Below are 25,853 nucleotides of genomic sequence, written 5' to 3'. Positions count from 1 at the left end.
AATTTAATCCTATGGTTTTGCGACTTTCATTACCTGTTATCTGTAGCTTTAAGACTGTAACTAACAACATGATATAAATAGTAGTCAATAAGACTTGAATTTAAAACCAAGAGTCTCTTGTAATTACATGCGATGCTTAAATGATGTTGTTGGCATTCCAGTACAAAATACTCACGTGAAACTGTTTTGCACCAGATGTGGTTCAAATGGCTCTGAGCACTATGGGACTTAACATCTGAGGTCATCAGTCCCCTAGAACTTAGAACTACTTAAACCTAAGTAACCTAAGAACATCACACACATCCATGCCCGAGGCAGGATTCGAACCTGCGACCGTAGCAGTCGCGCGGTTCCAGACTAAAGCGCCTAGAACCGCTCGGCCACACCGGCCGGCTGCACCAGATATTTAAGTTACTTACATCATACTATGGACAAGTTCGATAACATTGTTCCGAACAAGTGACATATCGTTTGGCGCACCCTCCACCCTACCCTAGATATTTGTTGCCTGTCCTTGGTTTGTTTGTAAGACCTTTAAAAATAAATCTAGAGATCGTGGAAATGGCTAGTTTTCACTTCTAAAATTAGTATGCTACTATACACAGATTTCTCTGTAACGGCCGGCCGATGTGGCCGTGCGGTTCTAGGCTCTTCAGTCTGGAACCGCGTGACCGCTACGATCGCAGGTTCGAATCCTGCCTCGGGCATGGATGTATGTGATGTCCTTAGGTTAGTTAGGTTTAAGTAGTTCTAAGTTCTAGGGGACTGATGAGCTCAGATGTTAAGTCCCATAGTGCTCAGAGCCATTTGACCCATTTTTTTTTCTCTGTAACAGAAATAAATAAATTTGTGAATCTTGTTCTAATGCTAAACACATAGTTCAATTCTGTTTAAGGTAATTCCTGATATCTTAAAAAGATTTTTAGAGAAAGCAAAACGAACTAGAGCTATTCTATTGTTGTAACTTCAATAAAAATGTGCTGTCTATTAAACCGAGTGGAAAGAATGAAAATGTAAAATTTCTGTTATTTTAGTTTAAAAACAACAGTTTTAAATTCTGTAATTTAAGAATCATTTTACTTTCCATAGGGAAGAGTGGGACAGCAATCTACAAATATCTTATTTTATAACGACATTTTAAACTCAAGACAGGGTTGAGCAACGCAAGTTGTGTGTTACATGTGAAGAAAATTCATTCGTAAGAAGCTGAATTTTAGAACATTTTGCATGAAAGTAGGTGTAAATTGACAAACGAGGACTAAATTATTATGTAGGCACCTGGAGAGAAAAACACAAGTTTGTGTGTCATGCCAAATAGAAATATTCTATTTACGAAGTCCGGTATAATTCCTACAGTTCTTCAGTAGATATAGCTACAATTTTCGCCTTTGCATAGAAAACATTATGCTGACATTCTTTTAGTTTTTATTTGCACAATCTCTCAGAATTGAATCTGAGTCTAATGACTTCAAGATATCGATTTGAATGGCGAATGCCGAGTGTTTACTCAATCGTTCTTAAGAGCATCTTGACCGAAGGTATTTCCGTGTGAAATCTTGAAACACTCCTTTCATCACTACCTACAGGCATAAGTGAAGTCAAGCGGACTCGGGAGCTTAAAAAGGTATTAGAAAATACGCCCATAAAATTACTTTTTCTAATACGAGGTAATGATATTTGCGACTTCTCAGCTTGGCGCGCCAAGCTGCCGCTCTTGTCGGTTGCGCCATAAACCGGCCCTGGCCGTTCTACATCTACATCTACATCTACATTTATACTCCGCAAGCCACCCAACGGTGTGTGGCGGAGGGCACTTTACGTGCCACTGTCATTATCTCCCTTTCCTGTTCCAGTCGCGTATGGTTCGCGGGAAGAACGACTGTCTGAAAGCCTCTGTGCGCGCTCTAATCTCTCTAATTTTACATTCGTGATCCCCTCGGGAGGTATAAGTAGGGGGAAGCAATATATTCGATACCTCATCCAGAAACGCACCCTCTCGAAACCTGGCGAGCAAGCTACACCGCGATGCAGAGCGCCTCTCTTGCAGAGTCTGCCACCTGAGTTTGTTAAACATCTCCGTAACGCTATCACGGTTACCAAATAACCCTGTGACGAAACGCGCCGCTCTTCTTTGGATCTTCTCTATCTCCTCCGTCAACCCGATCTGGTACGGATCCCACACTGATGAGCAATACTCAAGTATAGGTCGAACGAGTGTTTTGTAAGCCACCTCCTTTGTTGATGGACTACATTTTCTAAGGACTCTCCCAATGAATCTCAACCTGGTACCCGCCTTACCAACAATTAATTTTATATGATCATTCCACTTCAAATCGTTCCGCACGCATACTCCCAGATATTTTACAGAAGTAACTGCTACCAGTGTTTGTTCCGCTATCATATAATCATACAATAAAGGATCCTTCTTTCTTGCACTGTCAAAATACAGGGCTATTGTAAATGACTCGTTACTTTTCAAAATTCTATATTTTTCGAAGTATTTCGTGTGCAAATGTGACTGATGCGTGAATAGAACCGCGAACTCGCCGAGTTGGCGTTACGAGTTGAGTGTCTTGACAAACTGGCGTGAGGGTAAGGAAAGAGGTTTTGTGTGTTCGAATATGCGAGATGTTCATCTGACATAACAGTGCAACGTGCATTCAGGAGGAATTACGGGAAAAAACCGCCAAGTGAACAGAGTATTGTGCGTTGGTATCGATACGTTACGGTGGCTGTCTCTAGTAATCAGGAAAGTCTGGGTCGATCAAGCGGAGCAGATACAACTTTGCAAAGTTTCGTATGCAGTCCAAAAAAATAAAAAATAAAAAATAAAAAAAATGAATGAATGAATGATTCGTGCCCACGCCGCGAACTTCGAATACTCCAGAAATTTTAAGTTTTGTTCTCCCACCCTCCACTCTCCTCCATTGCCCCCCCCCCCTCCCCTCCACACACACACACATACACAAACAAACCAACTCCGCGCCCCCCAACACTCAGTTTAATTTTACTGACTGCCGGCAAGACTGGAATTCTACTGTCCAGTAGGACACCATTTCCAGCAACACGAGGTGATTTGGGTTCTTCATAAATTTTCTTGTGTTTTGAAGTTCTTATCAGATTATTTTGAATAGTTCGTCCTAATGGCTGCGTTATGGGAGGCCTTTTATATTTACAAAGATTTCTATTCGAGGTTTAACAAATGATAAATAATTAAGCTATCAAGTTTTGTCTCACATACACCATCCCAGCAGCCAATGTGAGCGCTGGATCGCTACGCGGGCACAACGTCAGCTAAATAATAGAGCCCACCAAACTGTGATGGCACTTGTAGAGCGACAGGTGTTGGATTCCACATTTGCATATACTCATCAGTACTTTCCAGTGACGCCAGCACGTAGAATGCTTTGAATAATAATAAAGTAACAACAGCTGCAAGAGCCAGAAATGTTAGAAGTTGCATTTTTTCAGATCGATTTCCTGTACAGGCAAGCGTGATCACGAATTACCATTGTTATAGAAAACTAGATCAAACGATGTGACTCGAAGAACATGAAGTGATTGGTCACCAGTCTGACTTTTTTCGCTGACGTGATCTTTGTGAAACTAGTATGCGCCGAATTTTGTGAACAATTGGCAAATAGGTTAGAGACTCCATACATTTAACAACTTTTACAAGAGAATGTTATAAAGCAGTCATGATGTTTACAGGTATGGGCTTGAACACTGCAAAACCAAACGGTTTACTCCAAAAACTTTCAAGAGAGGTTGTCCATCAATCGCTAACTTTTTACTGAGCCGTGTTACAAGTTCAACAGCACATCCAGACGCATAATAAATTCTTCAAAGTGGAAAAAGACTGCAAGTTCTGCATATAAATTACACATGAATATCTCCGTTCTCACCTCCCTGCTGGTGATCGCAAGGCCTTGTTCCACACAAGAAATGCTAGAAGGCCTTGGTGCCTATTCTGTATCTTTCCGCCATTGTGCCGATCGTTTCGGTACTCAATAGCACTGAACGGTCTGTAACACCATAGCTCTAATGCTGTACTGATTTATTTTGCTTTTGTTTCATTTAATGTTACATTGTGTGCTTCTGTAAATGTGTTTGTTTGAATCGATAACATTAAATTGTATACTCCTTTCTTTGTACAAACTTTGATGTCATGGTTTGTTTCTATGCAAATTAGTGTATCTGTCATTTAAATGCTTTGTCCCATTTGGAGGGGACAAAACTTGCTGTATATGATTGTAATTTTGTGCGAATAATTTTTTGTAGAAGTGTCAATATGTGAAAATGTTCTGTTTTATTTAATGTGTTTGTTTGCTGTTATGTAAACTGCTGACCTTCACTTAGGGTTCTTAGTTAATTTGTATGTAAAAGGTGTAGTGGTTCCCCTCGGGAACGGAACTGTGTAGCGCGCGCAAATTGTGGTTGCCCTAGGTAGAAAAGGTGGAACTGATTGTCAGTCGGAGACGAGCTACGAGTCGGGGACAAGCTACGAGTCGGGAACGAGCTACGAGTCTGTGCACTGCCATGTAAAAGATGCATATTGTGCTGGTTCCGAGAGAAGCTTTTCCTGCCGCTTTCCAATGCCTCGGAAGAATGGATAAATAGCTGGAAATATTCTGGGATTGGTATCAATCATCGCCACCAAGAAATGACAGAGTCCAGCAATTCTGCCTGCAATTCCACCTACCAACATGCAGTTGCCACCACATTGCGCAATCATTACATCGGAATACTACAATGATGTACAGTGAAGGATCAGCTTAATGGATGTGTTAGTGTGCTCAAATATAAGGTAATTTGTATCTGAATTTATGTACCTACCTTGATTTTTCTCCTCATCATAACACTTCTCAGGCTCTTCTCCTTTTGAGCTAAAGTGATATCCGAGTGTCCCTAATGAAAAAACATTTATGACCAATGTTATGCTAATTAATGCCTCTTGAACTTAGTAAAAAGAAAGTTAAAGTTAATGTGGCAAGAGAGTGAGTTAAAGTAAATGTTGTTTGCTGAAAATAATTTTCCTGTTAAAACTGCTTGTTAAAGTGCTGTTGCCAACTGCAAAATTAAAAGTTCTTAAGACTGAGGCTTCTAAAGTTTTGCTTAGCAAATGATCACCTTGATATCTGTAGTAAATTAAAAAAAAAGGTGAGTCAGTTTCTCGAAATTTTGTCAACATTGTGTTTCGCTGTAGTAAAAGTGGAAAACTGCAGTTGTGAAACGTTATATACTCATGTTTGTTAAGTGTATGTCTCTCTTGTGTATAGGAAGTGCATATTAATAATATAACAAGATCCACAGTTTATCTATTGTATTAATGCTGGGTATCAAGTAATGGGAAGACCACTAATTATAAAAAACCATAATTTCTTTAAAGCCTGAAAGTAATAGGGTGTTTTGGTATCTCTTATAATTTTGCAAATAGTTCTGCTGCTCTAACTGTTAGCTTCATTCTTAATGTAAAGAAATGTATGTGTCAGAGTTCACTGCACTCCCGTGTGACAAAGTATAGGTTGTGTTTATCCACTAAAATTACTAATAACTATTTTCTTGAACGAGAACGTTAATCATTCTCTTGCCTAGTTAGGCTGGCGACCATTTTCTTTATCCATTAAACAGTGCAGATAGGCAAAATTCCGTTTGTTACTGTTCAAATATTTACGTAATTCTGACTTTCATTTCCGATAAACCACCTCCGTTAGGGACAACACGGTCAACATAACAAAATTTCTATCAGAGGGTAACACTGCTCTGTCGCTTTATACCATAATTGCTATAACAAAATAATTCTGTTTTGCAAACTGCCTCCAGCTTCGAGGTTAAGGTATAGCAGTAGCAGTTAAGAGTGTTATAGGTCTAGTACTCGAATTAGAGTCCCTGCGTTATTCAGTATGCATTTCGGTAGCGATACCGTTCGGATCTAGAGAACCGAAGCGCTGTTGTCGGTTAGTGTCGCGCAAGCCAATCAAAAGCAAGCGGCCGCAGATCCGCGCATGCGCACTGCAGCGCGCACAGCGCCACGAACACAAAGCGGCTAGCAGACGACACGGGCGCGCTGTTCTTCCAAGTACCGAAAACTGCGTTTACGTTGCCATAACGTATGACGCCGCATTCCATCGAGCTGACGTGCCCGCCTTCATCGACCTTGCCTCCTCCTTAACTGTATCAGGCGCAGTATATCCATTTCCATGATTCTCAGATGAAATGCATAAAAATTTTTACAGTTTTTCTGACCGAATGTTTCCATGCATGCATAGTAACGATATCGTATTTGACTGTATTCTGCAGATTGTCGCAAACGCCGCATTACGTCATCTTATTCTCATTCACACTGACATCGTGTTTTGATTTTACGTTTCGGAAAATGAGCTAGGAATAATGTGTAGTACCACATTGTACTAATACAGCTATAAAAACACCCGAAAAATTGATTCTGAGAGTTTCAAAGAACAAGAAGATGAACAAAATGTGGTTCTTACTCGCTCCTAGAGATCCAAATGATTAAGTAGCCCACTTCCCTATATGATACATCAAGAATTTGGGTCTTAAAAACAAAACAAACAAAAAAACGCATTTTCGAGAGCTCCTGCAGTTCGTCGAAGTTTATAACATGCATCTCATGAATGAAAATGTGTCGTATATGGTGCTACAGTCTAAAAATATTACGGCAGAGATCTTTCATCTCTGTCTACTGTGGTTGAGAATTCGATCGCAGATAAATACTTGTGACAAGCAAGATTATGAAGATGACTGCTGCTAGTTACCTTCCCAGTAATTTAAGTTGTGCTCTTAGATTCCTGTCTAACCGCAACTCGGAAATCGCTACATATTCGGAAAAAACGGTGAATTATTTCTGACAAGAAAAAATATAAAGGTCACTGTTGGTTGTTTCACTCACAGCAATTTCATCTCCAACAATTTCATATTTCGTGTTTTAAACACACAGAAATCACGAAATCTTTACAGAGGAAGTGCGCTCTTACATGTAAGTAATAACGAATATTGCAGAACAATCTTAACTCACACGAATAACAATGTCTCAGAACGTGTTGCACATATGAAGAGAAAAAAAAAGTTTTTGCATCCATCTATGCGCGAACCCATGTCTTTCGAATTGCATTCCCGCTCGCTAACCACTTTGCCACCCCACACAACAGACACGAAGTGCTCATTTCTTGTAGTATTGCGTAGAGGAACGTAGGCTGACTTTGTTGCCAAACGGTGCTGCATAAGTCATAAATGCGTGATAGTTTGGAAGGTTTCCAATATAATGCTTCACGTAATTGCTTTCCATTGTTACTTGAAAGTTGTAAACACGTTTCGATAATTACTAACTAAACCATTTGTGGGAAAACGTGCACAAAGGCACTAGTAACGTCAGTTCACACTCATGTAATATGCGTAAGCGGAACCGATGTCTCGTAATGATCTTTAAAGTCTTTTGCATAAAAATAATGCGTATTTTGAGAGAATATTGACTTAAAAAGTTTTTTTCGGATGTTATCGTTCACAGTAACAACCTAGCCTAACCGTATTTCTAGCAAAGGAAAATAGTCTATTACGAACTCACTTTCCAACCAGAAGCGTCCTCTAGTGACTCTTTAGTAACACAGTCACTAAATCCAAAGCTAAAACCGCTAAATATGTTTAAAATAACAAATTATAGGTGTACATAAACCACAGTTCACTGATCGACAGCACCAGACCGAAATCCAAAACCTCTCGGTACAATTGTCGTAAAATCGGTGGGAGGAACGTTCGGTAACAAGTCTCAGAAGCTTACTGAATAGGATATTTCGATAAAGAACCGAAAATGACGTCACTACCGAGACTAACCTACAACACTGATCGGTATGAACGCTGCTCTTGTTATAGCGATTGCCACTGTCTGGATGCTCCGTAAGTCCGTACGATGGCGTAGTGCAGGGTGTGTGGTGGCAGCACTGGCCCGCTGCTCTGCCGTCGCGTCTTCGGCCCCTTGCCGCACAGTCCCTGGCGGACGGATTTATTCATGGCGGGTCGTGGCAGCGGCTTCCTGCACGGGAAGTCCCCGACGCAAGCCGTCGCTATTAATTCAGCAGCGGCCGCTGCAGCGGGGCGGCGACTGCGCGGCGAGACACTCGCTGTGTGTGTGTGTGTGTGTGTGTGTGTGTGTGTGTCCACGTGCTGCTGATTTGCTCAAGTCCGTGACGACATGACAGCTTGTTCGTTAATCACGAACCGACAGAGGTCACTGCAGTCTGCAATCTACCAACAGTCGCGACACTTCGTCTCGTCTTTGTTACCAATAACTAGCACAGCGCCCCAAGCGGCCGGCAACAGAGGCTTCTGAATACGACTTCGGATGACTGCGTGTAATAATAGAGGGGCAGCAGCCTTTTCAGTAGTTGCAGGGGCAACAGTCTGGATGATTGACTGATCTGGCCTTGCAACACTAACCAAAACGGCCTTGCTGTGCTGGTACTGCGAACGGCTGAAAGCAAGGGGAAACTACAGCCGTAATTTTTCGCGAAGGCATGCAGCTTTACTGTATGGTTAAATGATGATGGCGTCCTCCTGGGTAAAATATTCCGGAGGTAAAATAGTCTCCCATTCGTATCTCCGAGGCGGGGACTACTCAAGAGGACGTCGTAATCAGAAGAAAGAAAACTGGCGTTCTACGGATCGGAGCGTGGAATGTCAGATCCCTTAATCGAGCATGTAGGTTAGAGAATTTAAAAAGGGAAATGGATAGGTTAAAGTTAGATATAGTGGGAATTAGTGAAGTTCGGTGGCACGAGCAACAAGCCTATTCGTCAGGTGAATACAGGGTTATAAATACAAAATCAAATAGGGGTAATGCAGGAGTAGGTTTAATAATGAATAAAAAAAAGTGCGGGTAAGCTACTACAAACAGCGTAGTGAACGCATTATTGTGGCCAAGATAGACAAGAAGCCCATGCCTGCTACAGTAGTACAAGTTTATATGCCAACTAGCTCTGCAGATGACGAAGAAATTGATGAAATGTATGATAGGATAAAAGAAATTATTCAGGTAGTGATGGGAGCCGAAAATTTAACATTCATGGGTGACTGGAAATCGCTAGTAGGAAAAGGAAGAGAAGGAAATGTAGTAGGTGAATATGGAATGGGGGTAAGAAATGAAGGAGGAAGCCGCCTGGTAGAATTCTGCACAGAGCATAACTTAATCATAGCTAACACATAGTTCAAGAACCATGAAAGAAGGTTGTATACATGGAAGAAGCCTGGAGATACTGGAAGGCAGATACATTATATAATGGTAAGACAGAGATTTAGGAACCAGGTTCTAAATTGTAAGACATTTCCAGGGGCAGATGAGCACTCTGACTGTTGTGTCTAGACAAGAGTCTAGACACAGGGTGAGGTTACCGATAGGCACGCGTACACACACGCCGGCTGGCGTGAGTTCTGGAACAGGATACTTGATGAATGCTATAGAGAAAAATATGCAGCTCCTTGAATACTTAACTTTAATTCATCCTTGTGGTACATCGCTATTGACGATACAAATGAGTATCTCCAGATACGGTTAATTACAATCACTGTAAGGCTAATGGCGCCTTGCTAGGTCGTAGGCATGGACTTAGCTGAAGGCTATTCTAAATGTCTCTCGGCAAATGAGAGGAAGACTTCGTACGTCTAGTCGCTAGCAATGTCGTCCGTACAACTGGGACGAGTGCTAGTCCGTCTTTCTAGACCTGCCATGTGGTGGCGCTAGGTCTGCAAGTACTGACAGTGGCGACACGCGGGTCCGACATGTACTAATGGACCGCGGCCGATTTAAGCTACCACCTAGCAAGTGTGGTGTCTGGCGGTGACACCACACTGAGCACAATCTATTGGTTATGTAGATTAAAACTGAAGAAACTGCAAAAAGGTGGGAATTTAAGGAGATGGGACCTGGACAAACTGATTAAACCAGAGGTTGTACAGAGTTTCAGGGAGAGCATAAGGGAACAGTTGACAGGAATGGGGGAAAGAAATACAGTAGAAGAAGAATAATGGGTAGCTCTGAGGGACGAAGTAGTGAAGGCAGCAGAGGATCAAGTAAGTAAAAAGACGAGGGCTAGTAGAAATCCTTGGGTAACAGAAGAGATATTGAATTTAATTGATGAAAGGAGAAAATATAAAAACTCAGTAAATGAAGCAGGCAAAAAGGAATACAAATCTCTCAAAAATGAGATCGACAGGAAGTGCAAAATGGCTAAGCAGGGATGGCTAGAGGACAACAGTAAGGATGTAGAGGCTTATCTCACTAGGGGTAAGACAGATACTGCCTACAGGAAAATTAAAGAGACCTTTGGAGAAAAGAGAGCCACTTGTATGAATATCAAGAGCTGAGATGGAAACCCAGTCCTAAGCAAAGAAGGGAAAGCAGAAAGGTGGAAGGAGTATATAGAGGGTCTATACAAGGGCGATGTGTTTGAAGACATTATGCAAATGGAAGAGGATGTAGATGAAGATCAAATGGGAGATACGATACTGCGTGAAGAGTTTGACAGAGCACTGAAGGACCTGAGTCGAAACAAAGCCCCAGGAGTAGACAACATTCCATTGGAACTACTGACGGCCTTCGGAGAGCCAGTCCTGACAGAACTCTACCATCTGGTGAGCAAGATGTATGAGACAGGCGAAATACCCCCAGACTTCGAGAAGAATATAATAATTCCAATCCCAAAGAAAGCAGGTGTTGACAGATGTGAAAATTACCGAACTATCAGTTTAATAAGTCACAGCTGCAAAATACTAACGCGAATTCTTTACATACGAATGGAAAAACTGGTAGAAGCCGACCTCGGCGAAGATCAGTTTGGATTCCGTAGAAATGTTGGAACACGTGAGGCAATACTGACCCTACGCTTTATCTTAGAAAATACACTCCTGGAAATGGAAAAAAGAACACATTGACACCGGTGTGTCAGACCCACCATACTTGCTCCGGACACTGCGAGAGGGCTGTACAAGCAATGATCACACGCACGGCACAGCGGACACACCAGGAACCGCGGTGTTGGCCGTCGAATGGCGCTAGCTGCGCAGCATTTGTGCACCGCCGCCGTCAGTGTCAGCCAGTTTGCCGTGGCATACGGAGCTCCATCGCAGTCTTTAACACTGGTAGCATGCCGCGACAGCGTGGACGTGAACCGTATGTGCAGTTGACGGACTTTGAGCGAGGGCGTATAGTGGGCATGCGGGAGGCCGGGTGGACGTACCGCCGAATTGCTCAACACGTGGGGCGTGTGGTCTCCACAGTACATCGATGTTGTCGCCAGTGGTCGGCGGAAGGTGCACGTGCCCGTCGACCTGGGACCGGACCGCAGCGACGCACGGATGCACGCCAAGACCGTAGGATCCTACGCAGTGCCGTAGGGGACCGCACCGCCACTTCCCAGCAAATTAGGGACACTGTTGCTCCTGGGGTATCGGCGAGGACCATTCGCAACCGTCTCCATGAAGCTGGGCTACGGTCCCGCACACCGTTAGGCCGTCTTCCGCTCACGCCCCAACATCGTGCAGCCCGCCTCCAGTGGTGTCGCGACAGGCGTGAATGGAGGGACAAATGGAGACGTGTCGTCTTCAGCGATGAGAGTCGCTTCTGCCTTGGTGCCAATGATGGTCGTATGCGTATTTGGCGCCGTGCAGGTGAGCGCCACAGTCAGGACTGCATACGACCGAGGCACACAGGGCCAACACCCGCCATCATGGTGTGGGGAGCGATCTCCTACACTGGCCGTACACCACTGGTGATCGTCGGGGGGACACTGAATAGTGCACGGTACATCCAAACCGTCATCGAACCCATCGTTCTACCATTCCTAGACCGGCAAGGGAACTTGCTGTTCCAACAGGACAATGCACGTCCGCATGTATCCCGTGCCACCCAACGTGCTCTAGAATGTGTAAGTCAACTACCCTGGCCAGCAAGATCTCCGGATCTGTCCCCCACTGAGCATGTTTGGGACTGGATGAAGCGTCGTCTCACGCGGTCTGCACGTCCAGCACGAACGCTGGTCCAACTGAGGCGCCAGGTGGAAATGGCATGGCAAGCCGTTCCACAGGACTACATTCAGCATCTCTACGATCGTCTCCATGGGAGAATAGCAGCCTGCATTGCTGCGAAAGGTGGATATACACTGTACTAGTGCCGACATTGTGCATGCTCTGTTGCCTGTGTCTATGTGCCTGTGGTTCTGTCAGTGTGATCATGTGATGTATCTGACCCCAGGAATGTGTCAATAAAGTTTCCCCTTCCTGGGACAATGAATTCACGGTGTTCTTATTTCAATTTCCAGGAGTGTAGATTAAGGAAAGGCAAACCTACGTTTCTAGCATTTGTAAACTTGGAGAAAGCTTTTGACAATGTTGACTGGAATACTCTCTTTCAAATTCTGAAGGTGGCAGGGTAAAATACAGGGAGTGAAAGGTTATTTACAATTTGTACAGAAACCAGATGGCAATTACAAGGGTAGAGGGGCATGAAAGGGAAGCAGCGTTGAGAAGGGAGTGAGACAGGGTTGTAGCCTGTCCCCGATGTTATTCAATCTGTATATTGAGCAAGCAGTAAATGAAACAAAAGAAAAGTGCGGAGTAGGTATTAAAATCCATGGAGAAGAAATAAAAACTTTGAGGTTCGCCGATGACATTGTATTTCTGTCAGAGACAGCAAAGGACTTGGAAGAGCAGTTGAACGGAATGGACAGTTGTTGAAAGCAGAATACAAGATGAACATCAACAAAAGCAAAACGAGGATAATGGAATGTAGTCGAACTAAGTCGGGTGATGCTGAGGGAATTAGATTAGGAAATGAGACACTTAAAGTAGTAAAGGAGTTGTTCTATTTGGGGAGCAAAATAAGTGATGATGGTCGAAGTAGAGAAGATATAAAATGTAGACTGGCAATGGCAAGGAAAGCATTTCTGAAGAAGAGAAATTTGTTAACATCGAGTATAGATTTAAGTGTCAGGAAGTCGTTTCTGAAAGTATTTGTCTGGAGTGTAGCCACGTATGGAAGGAAACATGAACGATAAATAGTTGAATAGAATTGGGGAGGAGTTTGTGGCACAACTTGACAAGAAGAGGGGACCGGTTGGTAGGACGTGTTCTGAGGCATCAAGGGATCACAAATTTAGCATTGGAGGGCAGCGGGGAGGGTAAAAATTGTAGAGGGAGACCAAGAGATGATTACACTAAGCAGATTCAGAAGGATGTTGGTTGCAGTAAGTACTGGGAGATCAAGAAGCTTCCACAGGATAGAGGAGCATTGAGAGCTGCATCAAACCAGTCTCAGGACTGAAGATCACAATAACAACAACAGTTTTTACAATAGGAAATCTGTGTAGTACCATGAAAGTCTACAATAACTTCCAAATCACATCACATTTGTCGTTTTTAGTTTCCTAACAACCATGGAAGGTACGAAATGTTACATCATAGGATAGTTTATTTACGGTTTCTTGTAACGTAGATATTTCCAAAATAAAGTCGTTTTCCGTTAATAACAAAAACTTGATAATAAACACTGAAAGACCTGACCTTTTGCAAAAAGACGTTGTGTATCTACCCAACAAAGTGAGGTTTTGTTCGCTACACGTTCAGCCACATGAGTCGATTTGGAACGTAGAAAAACCTATATGCAATGTAATAGGTTCATAATTTAATATGCGAAATACGCCACCACAGCTGTAGCTTAGGATAAAACGACACAGAAGTGATAATAAATAGTCAGAAGCAATAAAACTGTTTCCCAACACTGAAGAAACCAATTTCACATTAATATTGTTGCTAAATTTGTGCCACAAACGGCAAGAATCTTCAACACATTCGCTTTTGAAGTAGAAGTAATTATATTTACAAAATTATTTCTGCTGTTAGAAGGCTGAGTCAAGTGTAAGAATGGGCGAATCATTAGACTCCATAAAATGTTTTAGGTCTCAAGGAAAGGACTTATGAGAATAAGAATAAACTACAACAGAAACATGGGCTTCAGATTTATGAAATACGTGTTTACAATGCCTTTTTTTAGTGGACTAATATATACATATTCGAAAGTTATAGCTGATTTTACATATATTTCACGATCATTCATGTCTCTTGACAATTTATTAACGCATGGAACGCATAATTATAGCAACTATTTCGTTAGTTAAGAAGAAAATAATTACAAAATGTTTTATATAGCTTAATAATAATAATAATTTGTTGGATAAGTGCTTAGTACATTGCTATAAGGTAATTTCCCAGAAATTACAGTTTATAGAGAGATACGTACTAAATTCTAAAAGCATTCATTGGGGAAATTGCAATTTATATGTGACATGCCACAGATTCAAGAACTGTGATAGCTACAATTGCCACGACTTTGACAAGACATATGAACAAATTGGAAATTTGCGCTGACCATTTTCAGTATATCACGAGGGACAACAAGTACGAACAGATGTTTAACAGGTTACGGGTAAGCTAGCATGTGTATACGGCTCAAATGCTCTTTCTCTGAGTCGCCTCCGGCGACATTCGGCAAAGTCAGCCTGGTTGTTACTTCTTCCTTAGGGAAGACGTTTTTACTTAATGGCTTGCTTTAATCAGTGTATCATGGTTTTCCGATTCTTCCTTTTTACTCACGTTGCACATGCGGCTTGTGGTCGGCATTAGGTAGGGTCGGTCTGTGATGCGGACAGCCACCTCTACCTGGCTGGGATGTGCCCTCTGGGCGAGCAGCTGCAGAGTATTGACTGCCAAAGTTACCTCGAAATTTTATAGAATCCTTGTCACGCTTTAGACTCTTTTCATGCTTATTTATTCCCCGAACGTTGGCTGAGTTATAAAAATAAGTTAAAATAACAGAAACATAACTCTTTTAGTGAAATTTTCTTTGTGGAAGGAGCTGGACAGGTGAAGGGAGTATAAGGGATTATGACCGCCGAGACATCTGCCCCACCTTGAATCTCAGCCCTCTACATCTTTCCTAGCCTCTGAGGGAGTGACCGTCGCCTAATGCCTAATACCTAATACCAAAGAAATTATATTCGCAGAGAAATTAGTATTAATACACCCTCCTGATAGTGTAATAGCCAGCCGCTGTGGCCGAGTGATTCTAGGTGTTACTAGGAAATCTGTTCCATGCAAACTGGTAACTCATGTTTTTCGTCCGCAATGAAATTTACTTGATATCGGTCAGTGGTAACGCCTAGTTTTTTTTATTTTATTGTGACGTAACCGATTTCTGTACTTATACTTTTTAAATACAAATATAACTATCATAGTTTTGGAGAGTATGACATACGGGAGCTGCACTTTTAGTTTTGGAGCCGAAAGTCAAGTATAAACAGTATAGCTGATAATGTCAGTTTGAAATTTCTAGTGTAGGGGCGTTCGTACGTGCCTTCTGACTGAGATTTTGGCATAACAGAAAAGAGAAAGAAGGTTTCACAATCAATAACTCCTGACGAAATAGCTAATACGATTAGAGAAGCAAAGAATATGAAATAATTTAATATTGTAAAGACGATGGAGGAAGATTTCTATGATTTCGCCACAGTACGCGATCCATTACTGCATACAGCACCAGTGAAGGTCCGTTCCGCTTCCTGGATTAGAATTGTGAGGAATAAGCTGTCCATAACAGAAATAAAATATTTGTTCAATGAAATGGAATCTTGGAGGGAGCACAACATTTTGAAAAAGGGTAAATCAGTCAAGAACATCTCTGCAGTTCGTTCTCTACCACCAGCTGGACGAAAGCCGATTATTAGTGATGCGAAAAAAAAGAAGAAACAGCTCCTCTGGTGTTGGACTACATAGAGATCAAACATCTTGATATCTTGTGTTTTATCGCAATCTTTGTACACCATAATTATATTTCTTATACAAACGTGACAGCTTGCTGTAAACACTCTGATGAGCCATAAAATTATGACTGTCTGCTTAATAGCTTCTTTGTCCGTCTTTGCAACTGAACACATCAGTGATTCTGAGTATCTGACAGTTCGTTGATAGATTTGTGGACGTACGTGCCACTAGATGTCTCCCGACAGGTCATGTAATACGCGTAAATAAAAGGCCACTGATTTGATTATGCGGAGATACCCGATAGCGACCCAGACGGTTTCTATAAGGTTTAAATCTGACGAATTTGATATCCGAGACAACAAGATGAGTTCACTATAATCTCAAACCACTGTAGCACGGTTCCGGCTCCGAGACACGGTCAGCTATACTGCTGAACGATGATATTGCCCTTGAGAAGACATCAAGCATGAAGGGGTGCAGGTGGTTCACAGCTGTTAGTGTGTCTTCGATTACTACAAGTCCCGTGCAAGCGCAAGAGAATGTCTCCCACAGCATAATAATGCTGCGTCCGTGGCGCGCTGCACGTTCACATCAATGACGGTACTTGTAGAGACGAACATCGACCGAGTGCAGCAAAAATATTATTCACCCAAAAAGCCGACGGGTTTCCATTGATCGACGGTCTAATACCCATGATTCCGTGCCCTCTGAAATCGTAATTGGCGATGTCGTTGCGTCAGTACGCAGGGGTGGTCTGCCGCGGAACTCTATGTTCAACAATGTACCATGAACGGTGTGCTCCGAAACGCTTGTGCGTGCCCAGCATCGTAGTCTTTCTCCAGAACTGGCAAAGATCACCACCTATCCTACTTTACAGAGCAGACAAGCCTCCGAACACCACGTTGCGTGAAAAGTCGTGGACGTCCAGCCATTTAGCGCCTTGTGGTAATTTCACTGTCTTTCCGCAGATGCTCACGACAGTAGCACGTGACCGTTCGACCTGCTTCGCCGTTTTCGAGATCTCGTTTACAGGCTCTGCGTAATAATAATTGTCAAAGGCGCTTTTCTCAATGTATTTCCCCATTTGGAGACCGTATCTTCGCTAGGGTGACGCCCCATACGTGTGTACTCCGCTTACATACTTTTGTTAGCGCACAACTTGCCCGAAACGCCACTAAGCGGCATCCAACGTCGTGGTGGGCAGTAGTCGTAATGTTTTCGTTTATCAGTGTTATTTCTAAGTTAATTTGAATTTCTGGAACCATTTTCAAAACACAACTTCGTATTTCGTTGTGTCAAAACTGTTTGTTGCTTGTCCCGTTAAATCTGCTTTTCGTGACGTACTCCCTTCCCCGTGTCAACGCCTCAGCCTTCAGTGGCGGCAGCATCAGAAGCAGCATGCCTGACGTCCCCAGGTCGCGGTGACTCGCCGCTGCCGGCAGAGACTCTGTGGCCTGCCGTCCCGCCCTCGTCTGCGGCGCACTATTCATGCGCGCCGGCGACATAAAATTATGCGAGCCGCTCGCCACAAAGGCGGTGCTCCTCCGCCGGCGGCAAGTTTCCGCGCGGGCCGGGCTATAAATACCTCCGGGCCCGAGTCCGCCCTCGCTCCGCTGAACGTGTCTCGTCAAATGCGATTTAACGCTCGGAATAATATAACGAATCGCCGCCCGTAGTCGGCAAGACCCAGTGCTGTGGCCGCGGATTAACTTTTAATGATCCATTCAGCGTGGCCAGACCGGCGGGATGCGAAGTTGTGTCTTGTCGTTACATTTCTGGGGCGACTGCGTCCTAGCGGCGCCTTGGGGCAATGTTACATCAATAGAGGAAGACTGCAACTGGAAGGATCGCAGTAATCGTATTTGTGGAAAGATAACGTTTACGTCATGCATACGTTATGCCCAGCGGTGATAGTGATAAACTTTAGAGCGTCTTTCTGTAATTGGGACTTAATTACATGTGGTGTTCCGCAAGGATCCGTATTGGGTCCGTTGCTTTTCTTTGTACACAGCTGGCAGCAACCCTCGCACCCTCAGATTGAGGCTGGGACACAGAAATTGCTTCGCTGTCGCAGTACTAAAGGCTTTCTGCAGCCGCTTCACCGTAACACTTGTAAGTAGGCTGTTTAGGTTTTCTTATTGGTAACGCCATGTAGCGCTCTGTATGAAAATTACTGGCTGTGCTGTGTGCAGTCTGTGACTAGTTTGCATTGTTGTCTGCCATTGTAGTGTTGGGCAGCTGGATGTTAACAGCGCGTAGCGTTGCGCAGTTGGAGGTGAGCCGCCAGCAGTGGTGGATGTGGGGAGAGAAATGGCGGAGTTTTGAAATTTGTAAAAATGGATGTCATGAACTGCTGTATATATTATGACTTTTGATGACTATTAAGGTAAATACATTGTTTGTTCTCTATTAAAATCTTTCATTTGCTAACTATGCCTACTAGTAGTTAGTGCCTTCCGTAGTTTGAATCTTTTATTTAGCTGGCAGTAGTGGCGCTCGCTGTATTGCTGTAGCTAGAGTAACGAAGATTTTTGTGAGGTAAGTGATTTGTGAAAGGTATAGGTTAATGTTAGTCAGGGCCATTCTTTTGTAGGGATTTTTGAAAGTCAGATTGCGTTGCGCTAAAAAATATTGTGTGTCACTTTCAGTTTAAGCACAGTCATGTATAATTTTTCAAAGGGAACGTTTCACACTAAGGCCGTGTCCTACGTGAGCCACAGAAGTGAGCGACAGTGAGCGACTTCCGGATATGCGACACTACAGCCACAAGCAGCAACATCGGGCGACTACCTCGGGTGTCCTGCGTGCGAGCGACCGTGTCGCGCTACAAGATGACTGCTTATAGACAACCGGCTGTTTCTATAAAACGGCGTCCTTAACCTGTAGAATACTGTAGCTGGAGAGTAAGGCTACAGAATTAGGTTTACTTAAGAAAACAAAGCGAAAAGTAATGCTCTGCATGAAATTTACTAATGGAGGAATCTCCATGGAGAATTTCTTAAGTATCATCGACTACGAAGATCACCAGACAAGTTCTTCGAATACACGTGAATGAGCAGAGGAGCATTCGACTATCTCATCAATAAATTAAATACGAATGTTTTTTTTACATGATCAAGAACTTTTAACAGCCAATAAATGCAGAGGAATGACTATTAATGGCTCTGAGCACTATGGGACTCAACTGCTGTGGTCATAAGTCCCCTAGAACTTAGAACTACTTAAACCTAACTAACCTAAGGACAGCACACAACACCCAGCCATCACGAGGCAGAGAAAATCCCTGACCCCGCCGGGAATCGAACCCGGGAACCCGGGTGTGGGAAGCGAGAACGCTACCGCACGACCACGAGATGCGGGCGAATGACTATTACATGACTAACTAAGCTAAATACAAAGATAAGCACAAAGAATCATATGTGTACACAGTAGGTAGCTGTGGTGTAGGGGTAGCGTATACCGGTCTTTTTTTACATGTGAAGATAAGGTCCTGAGTTCGATTCCTCTCAATTCTTATATTTTTAATGACTCAATTACGATTCTGTATACTAAGTTTTATGTATACTGTTTACACTGCATCGATAAGTATATTTAAAAGGTGTTGCGAAAGAACTTGGTCTTCACACCTATCCCAGTATATCACACACATTTAATTCCTAATAAATTACAATGAACCATGAAATTTTACAGATATTTCATGCTGCGAATGTAATTCATCAGCAGTCAGTGTCAAGGCCAAGCGTTTCAATTACTCTAAATAGTCTGTAAAAGTAAATATTATAAAATTTTTTAAAAGAATGTCAAACATTTGTGTAACGATTTGTCTAAAAGTATGAAATAAAAAATATTAGGGAAACGTTTGGTGCACCTCATTTTCTGTTCATGATTTCGAGCATCATTCAAAGGCACGTAGAACGTTTCTCTGATCTACTTATTTCTTTTACACAAATAATTTCATAAAATATTTGAGTGATTTCTTTCATTTTTTAATTTCAAGTTTCATTCAAAAAGCATGGTCTTACTGACTCCTCGTTTGCCTTCCTGGTGTACTTGATTCGAAGGATGCTTTTTGACATTTACATACCGCACCAATGTATATTTTTATGTGCGAAATAGCTAGGACTTGAACAGATGACATTTTTGACACTTCATTTAAACCAGCTTTTTGTGAAATATTTCAATTTTTCCTCAGCTTAATTAAGTTTTCGTTCATTACCCTGATGACTTTCAAGCAGTTAAATATTTTCATGCCAAACTAGACCTCATGCTGGTCACTTTGATATCCCGTTTACCTGTTTCTCTCCCTTTGTTTGCCTATGAAAATTTGGACAAAACCTCATGGTGTAAGTTATAGTGAGTATTGTTTTCACTCTGCTCACACGTTTACAAAAACGTATCGAGTGTTAATCATATGACAAAATAGTCCTTTCTGTGTGCTGTCATTTCCAAAAATCGTCGTTTCGATATCTTGAACCTTTTATGAGATACGACGATTTTTACGACCACTTGATTCCCGAAACGCGGCAACGTTTCGGACGCGACGGGAGCGACCCGTCCGTGGATATAACAACCAATATCTCAAGAATGGAAAGAGATATCTTTCCGGTCTCAACTTCAAATACAATTTAGATATATTGGTTACATTGCATATGCAATAATGTATGGCCTTAAATGAACTATATAGAAAGTCTACACAATGTGATTTTACCTCTGCAAATTCATAAAAAATTTCGTGCAGCCATGTGCTCAATTTCGTGCAGCACAGTAACTATGACGAATAACGAAAATAAATTCTGACCTTTATCATTTAAGGATATCAAGCTATAGGTTGCGGAAGAATCAAATTTTTTCACCGAATAGTTTTCTTAAAATCGGATGTTAAGTAATTCATAGCTGCCGTCGCGTCCGCTCCACTGCTTTGCCAAGAAGACATGTGGCTGTCGCTCTGTGTCGCGCTTGCTGCAGCGACAAGATTCAAACACGTTTGCAGCGGGAGACAGGCAGCAACACAGATGTCGCTCACGTAGGACACTTCCATAACTACACCTACGGTTGTGTTTTGTCGCCTGAAGCTGTCGCGCGCTGTCGCTCGCTTCTGTCGCTTACGTAGGACACGGCCTAATGCTGCCCCTCAGCAATTGCCTCTCCATCACACACGTGTTGGGCCACTGCAATAGTCTCTTTCACACTGCTAGAATCTTTCTGCCTGTGAGTTTCTATTACACTGCTGCTGGCATTAGATTAGGGTAACACCATAGAACCTCTTCCGGCTTTCTGTAGCTCTATCTATGTTGCATTGCTCCTGGGAGACAGTAATCGCTTCACCATTGCAATACAATAGGCATTATGCAGACGCCTTAACATGACACTCGTGCTGCTGCTCTGTTATAGCTCACCAAAACACGGCTTCTGGTCTATGGCAAGTATCTCGTCGACAATGTTGGACTATTTCTGCGAGTGCCTTTCTATGAGAATGCTGCTGGTCTCACCTTGGGATCTTTCTGGGTGACCAACAATCTGTCTCTGAGGCACAGTTGCTAATTTACCTCTCGTGAGATCTAATTGTTGCTTCGCCTTTACACTACGATAGCCATTCTGCAGATGTCTCTCAAAAGACCATTCTAGAAATGCTTCTCCATCTCACTGTTCCTGGGCCAGTGCATATGACAGCCCATCACACTGCTGAATTCAGCGACCGTTTCATTCATTCTGCCGGCCGCGGTGGTCTCGCGGTTCTAGGCGCGCAGTCCGGAACCGTGCGACTGCTACGGTTGCAGGTTCGAATCCTGCCTCGGGCATGGATGTGTGTGATGTCCTTAGGTTAGTTAGGTTTAAGTAGTTCTGAGTTCTAGGGGACTGATGACCACAGCTGTTACGTCATATAGTGCTCAGAGCCATTTGAACCATTTTTCATTCATTGTGCAAAGTTCCCATAATCAAACTACGTCTGGGTATCTAGTAGTTTGTAACTTATGCACAGTGGACTCCTTACTGTACCTCTCGCTCCCTCACATTGACGCTGCGAGTCAGAAGTCTTAAGTAATAGAACCTAGTTCGTTGTCCTCGATGGTGAGTGTTCATCGGAACTAAGGGTATCATCTGGAGTGCCCCAGGGAAGTGTGGTTGGTCCGCTGTTCTTTTCTATCTACATAAATGATCTTTTGGATAGAGTGGATAGCAATATGCGGCTGTTTGCTGATGATGCTGTGGTGTGCGGGAAGGTGTCGTCGTTGAGTGACTGTAGGAGGATACAAGATGACTTGGACAGGATTTGTGATTGCTGTAAAGAATGGCACCTACCTCTAAATATAGATAAATGTAAATTAATGCAGATGAATAGGAAAAAGAATCCTGTAATGTCTGAATACTCCATTAGTAGTGTAGCGCTTGACATAGTCACGTCGATTAAATATTTGGGCGTAACATTGCAGAGCGATATGAAGTGGGACAAGCATGTAATGGCAGTTGTGGGAAAGACGGATAGTCGTCTTCGGTTCATTGGTAGAATTTTGGGAAGATGTGGTTCATCTGTACAAGAGACCGCTTATAAAACACTAGTACGACCTATTCTTGAGTACTGCTCGAGCGTTTGGGATGCCTATCAGGTCGGATTGAGGGAGGACATAGAAGCAATTCAGAGGCGGGCTGCTAGATTTGTTACTGGTAGGTTTGATCATCACGCGAGTGTTACGGAAATGCTTCAGGAACTCGGGTGGTAGTCTCTAGAGGAAAGGAGGTGTTCTTCTCATGAATCGCTACTGAGGAAATTTAGAGAACCATCATTTGAGGCTGACTGCAGTACAATTCTACTGCCGCCAATTTGCATTTCGCGGAAAGACCACAAAGATAAGGTAAGAGAGATTAGGGCTCGTACAGAGGCATATAGGGAGTCATTTTTCCCTTGTTCTGTGTTCTCGCTTCCCACGCCCGGGTTCCCGGGTTCGATTCCCGGCGGGGTCAGGGATTTTCTCTGCCTCGTGATGGCTGGGTGTAGTGTGCTGTCCTTAGGTTAGTTAGGTTTAAGTAGTTCTAAGTTCTAGGGGACTTATGACCACAGCAGTTGAGTCCCATAGTGCTCAGAGCCATTTTGAACCTTGTTCTGTTTGGGAGTGGAACAGGGAGAGAAGATGCTAGTTGTGGTACGAGGTAAAAATGGTTCAAATGGCTCTGAGCACTATGGGACTGAACTGCTGTGGTCATAAGTCCCCTAGAACGTAGAACTACTTAAACCTAAATAACCTAAGGACATCACACACATCCATGCCCGAGGCAGGATTCGAACCTGCGACCGTAGCGGTCGTGCGGCTCCAGACTGTAGCGCCTTTAACCGCTCGGCGGTACGAGGTACCCTCCGCCACGCACCGTATGGTAGATTGCGGAGTATGTATGTAGATGTAGATGTAGATGAAGTTTCTTACCCATCAGACTGCTCCCCTTCAGGAACTGCCTCTCCACCTACGTCTGCTGGTCTACAGGAACTGTCTCTATGACACTGCTGGAGTCATTCTCCAACTGCGTTTCTCCGAGACTGGTTCTGGCATTACGCTAGGGTCTCGCCATGGAACGTCTCCTGGGTACCCTGTAGCCTTTCTGCGAGACAAACCTAATGGCTTGCTGTAACTCTCCCCCAACACCTTGCTGCTGGGGCACAGTAATTGCTTCACCATTGCAATAGAAGAATCATTCTCCAGACGCCTTAATTTGCCACTCCGGCTACCGTTATGTTATTACATCTCCATCTCACGACTGCTGGCCTTCTACAAGTGGCTCTAAGACACTGTTGGTGTATTATTGTAAGTGCCCTTCTATGTATTGCTGCTGGCAATCAGGAAGCGTCTCACCATAGCACCTCTTCTGGGTTTCCAATAATCTGTCTCCGAGCTAACGCATTTACCTTACTGTAACACTCTCTCCATCACGTTGCTGCAGGGACGTGGAAACTGCCCTGTCGTTGTACTACTGTAGGCATTCCGTGACGCTTCATCAAAACACTAATGCAGCCCCTCAGGAATTGCCTCTCCATCACACGGGTGCTGGACTACTGCAAGAGACCCTTTCCCTTGTTAGCGTCATTCTGCCTGTGTATTTCTATTACAATGCTGCTGGCATTATGCTAGAGTCACGCCGTGAAACCTCATCTGGGTCCCAGTACACTTTCTGCGACACAAACCTGACTGCTTTCTAAACCCATCGCATTGCTCCTTGGACATAGTAATCGCTTCGCCTGTACTACACAATGAACAATCTGCACTCGCCTTAATGTAGCACTCGTGCTGGTGCTCAGTTATGCCTCTCCATAACACGAATGTTGGCCTCCTTTAAGTGCCTAGACGACGTTGTTGGAGTATATCTGCGAGTGTTTTTCGGTGAGAATGCTGCTGGAATTTAACACTGGCCTCACCAAGGAGACTCTTCTGGGTGTCCTATGAACTGTCTCCGAGGCAAAGTTGCCGACTTACTGTAACTCTTGTGCCATCTTACTGCTGGTGGGACACTAAAATTGAGTCAGTTTTGCACTACTATAGGCGCTCTGCAGATGCGTCACCATGACACTATTGCTGCCTGTCAGGAACTGGTTCTCCATCATACGAGTCATGCCATACTGCATATGTCTCTGTGACACTGCTGGAGTCATTCTGCAAGTGCGTTTCTCATTTATTTATTTAGCTTATGGCACGACACACTAATTGGAAACAGCATAAAAGAGAATATACGTTGTCAAAATATAGGATGCAATCATAATAAAATAATGTAAACTGAACATTGGCATGTAACAATAATTGTGAAACTATGTTACAAAACAATAAGATTACATGAAGTTCAGATTCCAGTATTTTCAGCAATCACAATTCCACACTTACATTCTGCAGCCACTCCACAGCTTGTGGGGTTGCCCTCAGGAAGCCGTCACCAGTGCCGGTGAACGACCTCAGGGGACACTCGCTGACGATGTGGTGGAGGGTTCGTTCTTCGGCACCACAGTCGTACCAGGGTCGTATCTCAAGTTCCATCTGTACATCGACGATCCACATCAGCCATGACCTGCCCGTATTCTGTTCAGTGTTACCCAGGTTTGAATTCTGTAACCCAGGTTGAATTCTTTTAGCAAAACTCCTGACTGGACTATGTGGGAGTAAAATGTAGTCTGCCATTCCTTTGTTTTTGGTCCACAGTGTTAGGAACTCTCGGTGTATGTTGTCGAGACCAGGGGCCCTGTAGCGTTTCTGTGACTGTGAACGGTTTTGTCAAGTCTTGTTGTTCTCGGCTGTTTCTCTTTAATGTATTTAGTTCTTTCTTTGCTTTACGTGACTGTGGTTTATCGACAGGTGCTCTAGACGTTTTGACTATATTGTTGGGAATTTGGTCTGGTGTTTAGTTTGTGGTACTTGTAAATTAGCTCCTAGTTTCTGCTAGAGCGTCTAAAATCCAGTTTTTCAATGGTGTTCCTCTACTTGACCCCCCTAGCTTCGTCCAGGCTGTGCAGGAGGTCATGTGCGACTTCAGATCTTCCGCTCTTCTCGTACTCCTCATACAGCCGTTTACCAGCTTCAGTCCATCCTGGTATATACCGCTTTCTAATGCCCCTAGAAATGTGTTTTTTATCGGTCTTTATAACAGTGTCAGCAAATTTTTGGTAATGCTGAGGATGAGGGGTTATGAATCGTATGCTAAAGTCCAGGTCTCTAGAAAAGCCAGACCAGTCAGCGTTGGAGAAATTCCACCGGGGCAGTGGAGACGCAAGGATCACGGGGATCTGTATGCCCACCTCAAGAAAGATTGGTCTGTACCGGCTGTGCGAAAAGTGTTTGACGATGTGACTGTTAACAGGGATTGGCTTAGCCCTCGGGTCGGTGGAAACAGAACACAGGTCGGGGTTTGTCTCCGACCCCCATCTGGTTGATCTGAAGGTTACCATGCCTGTAGGGCTATAAAATAGGTGCATGATCTGCATTTCAGCCCATTCCATAATCCTGAGCCCCTTAGCGTAATTTTCCCTGTACTTCCATTCAGTATGGTGGGTATTGAAAACA

At 43.4% G+C, this 25,853-nt stretch overlaps 1 protein-coding gene across 1 annotated transcript in view; it reads right to left on the bottom strand.

Moving 5' to 3' along the window:
- LOC126088142 (UDP-glycosyltransferase UGT5-like) overlaps positions 1-24,833 on the bottom strand; it is a 216,973-nt gene extending 192,140 nt beyond the window's left edge. Inside the window, exon 1 of the mRNA XM_049906259.1 lies at positions 24,684-24,833. Within this exon, the coding sequence (XP_049762216.1) occupies positions 24,684-24,833 (150 nt within the window). The remainder of the gene's footprint in view (positions 1-24,683) is intronic.
- Between the last annotated feature and the right edge of the window lie 1,020 nt (positions 24,834-25,853).

This window comes from Schistocerca cancellata, chromosome 6 (genome assembly GCF_023864275.1).
Source record: "Schistocerca cancellata isolate TAMUIC-IGC-003103 chromosome 6, iqSchCanc2.1, whole genome shotgun sequence".
NCBI lineage: Eukaryota > Metazoa > Arthropoda > Insecta > Orthoptera > Acrididae > Schistocerca > Schistocerca cancellata.
Note: the sequence above shows the minus strand (reverse complement) of the source record. Positions and strands in the feature narration are given on the sequence as shown.